The sequence below is a fragment of the Uloborus diversus genome, chromosome 2 (genome assembly GCF_026930045.1).
Source record: "Uloborus diversus isolate 005 chromosome 2, Udiv.v.3.1, whole genome shotgun sequence".
Taxonomy (NCBI): Eukaryota; Metazoa; Arthropoda; class Arachnida; order Araneae; family Uloboridae; genus Uloborus; species Uloborus diversus.
In genome coordinates this window covers 114,241,221-114,253,414 of record NC_072732.1, presented here as the reverse complement: position 1 = coordinate 114,253,414, position 12,194 = coordinate 114,241,221, and the positions used below count along the sequence as shown (strand labels likewise).

Genomic DNA, 12,194 nt, shown 5'->3' with positions numbered 1-12,194 from the left:
TGAAAAGTTGCTTTAGCATGCAAATAAGATGTAAAAAAAATATGAAAAATATTGAAGCACGTCTTGAGGTGCCGCGAAGAGCATATAAAGTTTTGCAATTTTTGCTACATTTTAAATTAAAAAAAAAATTTCAAATTTATCTTTATGCTTCAAATGCTGTCGAAAAGCAATTTTTATGCTCAACTGATCGCACAATAACTTTTTTGTTGTTGTTTGGATTATGTCTTGAGGTGCCGCTAGAGCAAAGTAAGTTTCGCAAAAACGCACTTTTTGCTGAATGCATTGGCATCTGGGAGCTTGAGTCATTGTAGCAGCGGATGTTTAAATGGGGCGGGGCTGGTCAGCAGTGACTTGTGTGAGTGGGACCAAGCTCAGATCAGGTGTCAATTTCTTTGTTGAGTCGAGTTAGTGAGCAGCGTAAAATTTCGTTAGTTGGTAAAATACTTCATTGTTGCGATTTGCAATGGCTCAGTCTAAACAAGTGCAGACGAGACAAATGTCAGAATGTCCTATTTTTGGAATATTTATTTATTTCAATGAAGTTTTACTACCCACTTACAAAGATGTAATGAAATGCTACTGTTTTATTAGACACGGCCTAAAAAGTGCGACTGGAAAAGATCTTTCTGTAAGTGAAATATATATGACTTTTGCTGCCAAAGATTACATCGATTTGATCTCATGGGGTGAAAATGAAATAACCGAACCTCCCTTGGTAAAACATTTGTCGAGTGAATCTCTCAAAGTGAAACTTGTAACCTGTAAGCGGCTCTTAAAAAGTATGGTTCAGTCGCAGGAGACGAAAAATTGATTCAAGAGTTTTTTTGGTACAAAAAAAAAAAAAAAACCCCACTTTATTGTGTTAAAGAAGTAGACACAAACATCATACAGGTTTAATCATTTTTTTTACAATCATTATGAATACTTTGAATGGTAAAAATGGAATTGTTAATGTCTTTTATAGTATACTAGTGATACCCACACGGCTTTGCCCGTTGTTGAAAAATTAAAAGGTCATTTGGTTTGCTTATATATTTACAAATAATGTAAGAAGAATTTCTCGCCAATTGGCTTGCCCATGGTATGGTTTCACATTATAACAACTTGGTTAATTTACTCGCCCATCTTATAATTTTGCTCGGGTAAATGTGATTAAAATTGGAATAGAAAAAGAACAAAATCGAATTTTCGAAAAATCGCTACAAGGTACACACCCGCCCATGCTACAAACTAACTTTGTGGCAAATTTCATGAAAATCGGCCGAACGGTCTAGGTGCTATGCGCGTCACAGAGATCCAGACAGAGATCTAGATCTCCAGACAGACTTTCAGCTTTATTGTTAGTAAAGATTATGATTTTTTAAAAAACTGTATTTTGTGATTAGTATTTATTTCCTAATGTAATGCTTAAAAAATGTAATTACTGTCATATTTTGTGCCGTTATACACTGTAGGAAAGCATAAAAAGAAATTTCATTGTTAAATGGAAATTTCGGTAATTATCAAACTTTAAGCTCGTTGGGGCACCTAAAGATGTTGTAGTAAAGCAATGAAATTTCTTCTGCTTCTTTTTAAACTTAAATGACAACTTTTCCCCCCTACGGCAAACCAAAAAAATTTAAAAAAAAAAAAATAATAATAATAAGGTCATTTTCGTTCCACCCTAATCTACAGTTAGTAAAATCTTTGGTTCAATACAAGAGCATTTATGAAGATGATGTAGGCACAGAATTAACTAAAATAATTAACTATTTGTGGTCCCTGAACTCAGACAAGGTTGCATTTCAGTTTTTGATGATACTTTAGAGAGAAAAAAAAATGATCAAAACAAAGAAGGCTGCAAAATTAAAATCCGAAGTAGGAGATAATGAAGATGATTGTGATGATAGGGATACAAAAGCACAGCTCAATCTGAAATAAGCTTAGTCTATTGGACAAAAAAGTAGATTTTTTTTTTATTTCTCCTCAAACTTTTAAAGATATACAATTTTTTAAAGAGATTCGAAATCGATACAAAGTTTTTAAATACTGATCTTGATGAATAGTGTGAAAACCTATATTATATTAAAGCTGTTGCCAATGGCACAGCTGAAACAGGTGTAAAACTAATTTCTAAAAAATGACAGTTTCTATTACAAGTTATGTCCAAATGCAAGCACATTTTTCCATTCATCAAAATCTATCATATCGAAGCCATTATCACTTTAACTTCTCAATGAAAAGTAATAACATAATGATATATAATTTAACAGCGTAAGCAATAAAATGCATTAGATTTTTTCTTTTCTTTTTTGTAATTTTAACACTGCTTTCTCTTCTGAACTACTTAGTTAATCTATTTTAAATCAGCAATTTGTTGCATTTAATTTTTAAAGTTCTTCCAAATGAAGCCTTTTTAATGGATAAATTAAAATCAACAAAGAGCAAATAAATGTAATTGAATAATGTAATGCTTTTTGCATGAAAATTCCTTATTGATGATATCTTCTACAACCTGATATGAAAAATGCCAAGTACCATTCTATACATTTTGTTTAAAAAATGAATAAGATAACTCATCACAAGAATAAAATTTCCTATAAAATGAGACCAGAACAAAGTTTCTAGGATGAAAAGTTTTGGTTTTAAAAAAGAAACACTACTATTTTTTTGCTAAAAATCACTGTTTTTTGTAACTTTAGCCTCTTTGCGGCACGTGTTAATATTATTGGATCGAGCTGAAACTTTGCAGATCGTGTTTTCTAGTCCATTGGCACATTTTAGAGGGGTGCCGTGGAAGAAATTCGAAAATCGATTTTTTGTGACCTCCCTAATATATTTATATATATAGCTAGAATTTTCACCCTCATCCAGGTTTTTGACGTTTATAGAAGGGGTGGAAGTGTGAAAAGCAGACTTTTTTGCCCCTAAAAGCATATTAATTTGGAAGAAAGATAAAAGGTGCCTTATTCAAAATACGCTGCATGGCTTGTTATATATTTCCTTCATCTTTTGGGCAATTTGTGAATATAGTGCTAGTTAAAATCATTTTTTGCTGTGAACTGTTCAACGAGCCACTATGTAGTTGAAGTATTATTTTGAGTTTTCAAGTCACTGTTAATCTTTTTATATGTTTTGACGAATAGTTTTAAAATACAGAGAGACTTTAATAGGTCTTTTGAAAAGGTGCATATGCATTTTAGTTGAAGAAAAATGATAATTTCACATCAGAAAAGAGGGGGGGGGGGGAGCGTTGTTCAATGAACTTCCTTTAACTTCTTAGCACGGGTATTGCCGTGCGGGTACTGCTAGTCTTCGCATAAAGGCCCTGCCCAACAAGTGTGCGTTACCCATCAATGAACACAAGTGGTAATTAGAAAGAGCCAATTCCGGTCTGCAAGCTGCATGGGTTAGAACTTCCAAGTTGAGTGCTTCCACCGTGTAGCGAACGAGTTTTGCTGTATGTGATGGGGAATTGCATGAAGAAAAAATTATGGTATCACCAAATACAGAGCATTGTCTTTCAGCCATATTTGTTACATTTGAGCAGCCGAAACTATTGTTCATACATCTTTTTAAGGAGCATGTTTATGACAAGCTTCTCAAAGTAATCACTATGATTTAGTAGCCATTCTCATTAAAGTAATGAAAATTAACCCTGTCCGAGAAAGCTGTTTGTTCGGTAAAATTTTTGAACAACAAAACACTGTGCTCACACTTTTTCAGCATATCACTAGTGTGCATCTAATGCTTGTTGATGACATAGCGAAATGGCAATGTTAAAACTTTATGGCACAAACTGCACTGGTATAACATCTGTTGTCTGAAATTCGCATTTCATACTTGTACACCTGGTGAAACAAAAGTGCAAATTCTCTTCTGCTGAAATTTATCCTTTCAGCTTATAGAATAAAATTTTATTATCTTAATAAATTAGAGACAAAATTACTACAAATAAAGCTAGCTATAGTTGATCTTCATAAATAAAGTACACCAATTTTTCCCCGAGTTGGCGAAAACATACTTTTGTCAGGACAGTTTTTAGTTTTTTTCCACTTTCGGCAAAAATGCGCCAACCCTAATATATCTTTTTCTATTTTTAGATACAATGAAATCCTGTTACAACAAACTCTGAGGGACCGATAAATATTTTTGTTGTAACGGAATTGTCTTAAAACTTCATTTTTTCATTTTTACCAAATAGTTGATTTTGCAAACCTGCACTCTAATATACTTAAAATTGCAACGTATACCTTTACTAACTATCTAAAATATAAGTAAACACATTTTTTATTCTAAAAAACAAAGATAAAAATATTGAGTACTGAACTTAATTCATCTGTAATCTTCAGAAAAAGTGTTATTTTGTATGAGAGATTTGGTCCCAGAGGATATTATAAAAGATTCTAATTTGTGATTATCACTTACAACTAGAGACGTACCGAGTACTCGGTAACTACTCAGTACTCGGCCAATTTGCCGAGTACTCGGTACTCGGCCAAATTCTGATCAGATACTCGGCCAATACCGAGTAGTTGCAAAAAAATTGAATATTGTCCAAGACAGATATACAAATTTATAAAAAAAAGAGCAAGCATTATATTCTACAATTAATTACAATTAAAATTTATAAGTCAAATTTAAATTTTGAAAATAATGAAGTTTGTAATGCTTCAATGGAATAAACCTTAATTTTAACGTCCCCAAAGTTAATAAAACTTATTTATTAAAAATTATGCAAAAAAAGGTAAGTATAGAAAACATGGAATTTTTATATTAAAAATGGATTTTTGCTACAAACAAAAATTAGTCATAAAAATATAAAAATACCTTTGCTTAAAAAATAAAAGGATATAACATTAGCAGGGGTTAACTGCTTGGTGCAACTAGTTTCGAAAATCCCCTGTAATAATTACTTATTACCTATAATTTTTCTAATTTTGGGAGGATCCTGGGGCCCCTGGACTCCTTATATATATGCCCTTGTCCTTAACCGATTTTTAACTGTTATTAACGATCCTTTTAAAGTATTGATTATCTTTGCAAACACAGGCCATCCACATTTTATTACTATACCTATGTTTAAGCAAGAACTTCTTTGTATACAACGTTTTCAGTTTTTTTTCCTGGTGCTAAAATTATTAACCTGCATGATGAGCCGACTTTGGAGCAAGCTACATAAACTTGGCCGTGTGAAAAAAAGTCTTCTCTTAAATTGATCCCTGCTACTTTTAATGTCTGTCCTTGTGACTTATTAACGGTTATTGCAGAGCATACTTTTACGGGAAACTGCACTCTTCTAAATTCAAAAGGATAGTCCACCTGTGATGATGTTCTTAAAAACTTCGTTTCTAGTTTTGAAAAAATGAAAGCAAAAGACAGAAACATTATTATTTGACTTGAGAAAAGCCTTGAAGAATCACGTGTAAAATAAAATCAATATCAAATTTAAAATTCACTATCGACCAAAAGCTGAGATTAAGTACTGAATAATGATTTGAATGGAGGAAAGCCTCCAAAAATAAGGGATTTAAACTTCAATGACAGGTTTTAATTTCACAGAAATTAAAGGGTTTTAATTAATTTCTCCTGAACTAATTGATATTTCGAAAAATCCTTTCTTAGTGGATACTTTCGTAATCATGTGGACATGCCTGCAAAATTTCAAGTCTGAGGCTTTAGCGGTATTGGCTGTGCGTTGATATATATATATATATATATATATATATATATATATGTTGATTTTTATATATTAAGATTTTAATGGGTTTTAAAACAAGACTGAGCATTTTGTTAATTGTATTGGTATTTGTTGTAACAGGATTTCCCTGTATAACTTACAGTTAGTTTCTTAGTGGTCTGAGATCAGCAAAAACCTAAAAACTGCATAACCACTTCTAAGTTATGCAGATCTTTCGACCATCCACCGTATTATGTCTGATATGTTACATAACTTGTTAAGACATTAAACATCAAATAAATTATTTTGCAAATATAAATTAAATACAATAGCTGAAATATTTTGTTGATAGCTTATCTTTTTCTTTCTTTTTCAATAGAAATACGAGAGACAGAATCAAGAAATCAACGGTTAAAAAGATATTTCTGGGAAACATTCATAAAAAATATTACACTTTTTTGTGGATGGGTTGAAATCCTTGAGATATACCTAACCAAAAGATGATTATGATGCAACTACAGCAATGCCATAAAAGAGAATGTCTTCATTTACTTTTCTGCAGAGAAACACTATATTGAGTTAAAATTAGGCACAATGCTTTAAATTTTTTGGCAAGTAAAAGTTTAAATTAGTAAATCTAAAGATAAAAAATACCTGATTTTGGGTTCCCTTTTTACGCCCAAGCAGCAAATTTGCAGCTTTTATATCACCATGGATATAACCTTCATTATGAATGTATTCCAAAACATCCAGCTACATTAAAATAAATACAGTAAACATTTGCAGAAGAAGATACAAATTAAACATTAATAGAGCATTATAAACTTCATAGTTAAAATAATTTTTTTCAAGGAAAAAATTTCTGTCAGCGTTACTTAATCGGATAAAGGATAAATAAATGCTGAGATTATAAAAGTAAAGATTTCTGGAACCGAAATATTTCTGTAGAGACAAAATGTTAAAGAACCCCATTTAATCAAAGGTTTTCCCCAGATAATCTCGACTGATCTGTCATTGCCATTATTTTTACTAAGAAAAATTATAAATAAATTAAATGGGAAGAATTTTCCAGTTTTTAATTTCATTTTAATAATCAATCTGTTAAATAGCAAAATTATATTTCTCAAAATCTGTTGAATCATTGCACATAATATGCATTCTATTGAATTTAATTTTAAGCATTTGTTTCACATAAAATAATACAGAAGAAAGCTAGACATTGTACATTTAAATGACCATGTAACAAGAACTTACTCTGCATAACATGTTGGTTTTTAGCATTTGTCTTTTGCAAGTTCTAAAACAGCTATAATTTTATAAACTTATTCTTTGCTTTTTATGAATGCCTGTATCTAAACACGATTTTCCATAGTTAAGTTTACAATAAACATGGTTCATACTCTATTTGTATAAAAAAATTCCATGACTTTTTCGTGACTTCAACAAAAATTTTCATGACCTCGTTACACGAAGAGAATAGCAATATTTAATCTCAAACTTGTTAATTTTTAGAAATGAGCATTAGCAAAACATCTACATGAATGCCACAGCCTCATTAAAGCATTTACTTGTAATGGAAAAAAATATATGTGTACACTTAAAAAACTAAACTGTTCTTACTTGTCTTCATCATATAAATTTAAGTAAAGTAAAAATGCAGTGAAACGAATATGATGATGCTTAAATGTCTGATTTTTTTTTTATAAACAGGCAGAATGATATTGAATGGGACAAAGGTTGAATGAATCATCACTAAGTTTTAATAAACTTGCTTCAAAAATTGCCTTTTTTTGTCAACGGTGCATTTAATCATCCACGTAACTTGACAGTATTTTGGTTCTTTAAGGTAAAGCCACATAGTTTAGTTTTTTATGTTTCTAAACCAGATTTTTTTTTGAAAAAACCATTCAGTAATGAATAAATTTTCTAATTCAAAAGTATACTTGTTTTGTTTACTTATTTGCACATTTTCAAATACATATAAATTCATAGGTTCAGAAATTCCAGAACATGTTTGATTCCCGACATTGAACTTAGCAGTTTGTTGCATGGATTAGTTTTGCGGACCGTACGTTGGACACTACTCTTTTAGAGTATTAGAATTCCTCTTTTTTCTGTATTCTATCGCCTGACTAAAGATCTTTATTTTCTAAAACCTTCAACAAATTCAGATAAACTCTAATTATTTAATACTAAAGTTCTTACAAGTGATGGAATTGAACTCTGGTGTAATTGAATTGCTTTTTTTTGAGTGGGCGTGGCAAAACTAAGAACATGAAATTTCACTACTACAGAATATGAAACATAAGAAGTGTTGAAAATAACAGTAAATTCAAAATAAGTGATGTCCAAGCAGTAAAATCACATCGCAAAAAAAGGCAAGCGGCTGCGACAGAAGTGGATGCAATGAGATTTCAAAATTCAGATTTGATTTTGGGATTGTTCAATTTTCCACTTTTAATAGCTTTTATGTGGTATACTGTTAAATCACTCAAGATTTCTAATGCTCATTTAGTTACTGTTACTTTGTCCAGGACATTTTTCCATGACTTGAAATAAATTTCCATTACTTACAATGAAAATTTCAATTTTCCATGACTTTTCCAGTATGAAATTCGTTTATTTTTTTTCCATGACGAACCTTGAATAAAAACCCAGAGATAATACAAAATGCTTCTTAAATTTTTACGAGACATTTATGTACACTCACTTCTTAAATATGATGTAAAATCAGGATTCGTGATTTTTAAAAATATATTTCAAGGATTTGAAATATTAAATATGTTACATTAGAAACATGTACGATATTTTAAATATATAAACAAAAAAGAAAAAGAAGGACAAAAAAAAAAAAAAAAAAAAACATACATATGAAAAAGATTAAGTGCAATAAGAATTCACTTTTACTTATTTTAATACTTTATGTTTTCCACAGCCTATTCAATAAAATCATAAGTCCAAGCTCGCTTTCCCACTAAAAGCTATGAAATAAATCTGAATAAATATATCCATGCAGTTTACTAATGAAATTCGGATAATTTTTCTAAATATTTCATAAATGATAGACTTCAGAAATATATTATTAATATGTAGTGTGAAAAGAGGGAGGTTTGTTTTGAATAAAATTAAAAAATTGTTTTCTTATTGTATGTTTTTAGCAGAGGAATTCTATACTGAACAATTATTGTTCATAGCTATATTAGCGAAGAACTTTTATTCTGTTTTTCATTTAACTTTGGAATAACAGCAATATTTCAAGGTTTTGAAAAAATAGTTTATTTCTAAAGTATTGAAACAACACACACAGAGTGTGAACTCACTCATACATAGACAGGCATAGAGAGACCTAGATGGTTTAGTTAATCTAAGCCAAAGTTGTATACGCAAAATATTTTTTATTTAGAACAAAAAACACATTCTAATACTGTAAAATCACTTTAAATCATTTCAATTTATTTCATATAAAAATCACATGATTAGATCCATAATTTGATTTTAAGCTGTAACGAACCCTGTTAAACTGTATCTTATTTAATAGCAATGTACATTTATAACTTCGAGTACTTTCCAACAACTGTTTTACTGCTTTATAAATAAATTGTAAAATTGAAAGGAACATGAAATTTTAGAATCACAAAACACAGCTCTCAGAAAAGCAATAAAAAAGAAGCAACATGTATGGAGATAATGAATAAAATCATATTATTGAATGAGTAGCTGTACCCACAAGGCTCTGCTCTTGTTATTAAGTTAAATAAAAAAACTTTTAGAGCAATTTCCCTTTCCACTCCAAAATGCAAAGATTCTGTTTCGTTAATTAAAATGTGCACACATAATTTTGTCAAAGCTCCAAACATATTCCATAAAGTAATTAAAAAAAATCAAGATATAATGATAGCACCTGTCCGTAAAACTTTCAAAAAAAAAAAAAAAAAAAAGCATCTAATTTAAATACCCTTAGAATAATTCAAAATTGCTGTAGAAAAGCATTTAAATAAAATATGATAACTATTAACTCTCCAATCCGAAAGAAACTGCCTATAAAAAATCAAAGAAATAGAAATATCACTAAACTTAGATTTATCATCTCAAAATATTTATAAACAAAACAAAAAATTATACAATAAAAATAAGTACAATATTTGTACCTGCAAAAAAAAAAAAAAAAAGGTTGAAAATGATCATGTTACTTGCTATCTACTAGTACTTGCAGACAGAGTAGATTTTTGACAAATGTAAGGTATTGGACAATGTGACCACAACAAGCAATCTTGATTGCTGAATCAGAGTCAAGTGAAAATCTCCTAACCCAAAGAATGAAGAATTTTTTAAAAAATAGTAATATAAGAACAAAATGAAAATCTGTGCCTCTCCTGAAGAATAAGGTATTTATTGAAATATCTGTTACAGTTAGAGAAAGAAGGCAAATCATTCCCTTCCTCCACTAAGAAAAAAGTTTTGTCATTAAAATATGCACTCCAGTTGAATACTGATCATTTGAAACTGCTCATATGTTTCTACCAATTAGAATCACGGAATTTATGAAAAACCGCATTTTCACAGTGCCGCTAATTTCAGCGAAGAGCAATACCAGGAAAATGACAACTTTTATAAAAAAACTTTCCTTTTTTTTTCATTAATTTTATTGGAATGGTTTTGTAAACTATATTACTCATTATGCCTCATTCAGTGTAGCTTTGGGGGTCTTCGTGAAACAAACGTCACTTCAAATACCAAAGAACATGAGTTTGATTCCCACTAGTGCTATGAGAGGTATTTCCTTTCTTTGTGCTAAAAATCTTTCTCGTGTTGTCTTATGTGTGAATAAGTAAAAAAGTTCAAAATCTTGAGGCAATAGCACTCCATCTTTCCATGGTTATTAACTATGGACGCGTAAACAACAATGACAGTAGCTTTATAAACCAAAGGCAACAATTTTTTGCTTAGTTAAAAATATGGTCACCTAATAGTTTTTGAGACATGACAGGGTTAAAAATAGATTTACAAACTTGGCTGACACACTGCCATGTGTCTAAATACTGGCACCAAATTTGTGGGCCTTTAAGAAAATAAAGTAAGAAAAACAAATGAAGCTAAAAAACGTAACCATGGCAACACAAAATAAGACAACAATAACTTAAATGAAGATGGGTTTTTTTAAAATGTGATTTAAAACGGCTTGTAATTTTTTTTCTTTTGAAGTTAGGAAATTACTTTTTCAACCATATGTCGAGATAAATCTGGAGTATAAAATGTCGCTCTTTCCAGTGGTGTCAAAAAGAAAACTGTGGGACAATTCCTTCACTGTTTATTGATAGATTTAACGAAGAAAGTAGTGTCTAAATTTCAGCTAAGCCAAAAAATATTCGAGCTAAAAACAAATAACTCCCGCTGTAATTAAGTTAGAGCATTGAAACAAATTGCGTAGAAAGTGGAAAATTCTACCCTTCCAACGTTATATAATATTAATGTGTGCAAGTAATTTTTCACCCCCACATTCGGTAATTTATGGGGAAAATGGGCCTTAATTGGAATAAAAAACAAGTATTTATCTGATTTTTTTCGAATAGGTCTGCAAGCCTTTTCCGGACTTAAAGAAACAAACTGAAAACTTCGCCGAAGTCAACCGGTTAGTTCTCGAGTTTTGCCCCTTCAAACGCACAGAAGCATTTTGGAGATTTCATTTTATATTACGTAGAGATAAATATGTACCTTTTTACATGTGCTTATATAATCAAGGAAATACAAAAGTGAAATTAGGAAAGATTCTTTCTGTAATATAGGTTGTTAATACTTTTACATAAACATAACTTACTATAGCTAGTCCGATAAGACAAATGGTTTTAGTAGGAAACACACGTCCATTTTCATTCAGTATCTTTTGCAGGTCTTTGTCATATCTTTCAAGCACCATAAAACGATACTTAGAGCCATTGTACATGAAGGAGCCAGACCCATAACATGGAGACATTCCCAAGTATTTCAATTTGTTCTGCTTAATCCATTCAATCACTAGGAAGTTCAAAGGAAATAGAATTAATGAGCACTAGAGCCAAAAAAGATAATACATACATCAAAACCAAACATAAAGAGAATATAATTAATTATGCTACCTTATTATCTGATAGGTTTAACTAAAATTACTCATGAAACCCATCAGTTGTTGATGAAAAATAATTAAATCATTATCTACGAGCAATCTATATTCCCAGCTGTCATAGTTTGTATCAGAATTTGAAGCAGGAAACAATAGCTTTATATCCACTGGAAAGCCGAAGAAGTCAACTTTGGTATTCAGCATTTATTAAAAGATATTTAAAAAAAGGCAAATATTAGAATTTTTAAATGGTTAAAAGTTTGAAATTTTAATAAAAAATTAAAGAAAAGTCTGAATTTAAGACATAAGTCCGAAGAATCTGAACTGGAAATACAGTAAACTCCCGATTATCGGCGTTCAGATTATCTAAGTGTCCTTTCACATTTTTTTTTTGAAACTTATGATTGTTTTGTTGTTCGCTTTTAGATTTTACATATA

The 12,194-nt window shown here is 30.4% G+C and overlaps 1 protein-coding gene across 1 annotated transcript in view; it reads right to left on the bottom strand.

Moving 5' to 3' along the window:
* Positions 1-12,194, bottom strand: part of LOC129217257 (serine/threonine-protein kinase VRK1-like) — an 88,437-nt gene that overhangs the window by 34,016 nt on the left and 42,227 nt on the right. The window contains 2 exon segments of the mRNA XM_054851530.1: positions 6,314-6,412; positions 11,475-11,671. Of these exon segments, the coding sequence (XP_054707505.1) occupies positions 6,314-6,412; positions 11,475-11,671 (296 nt within the window).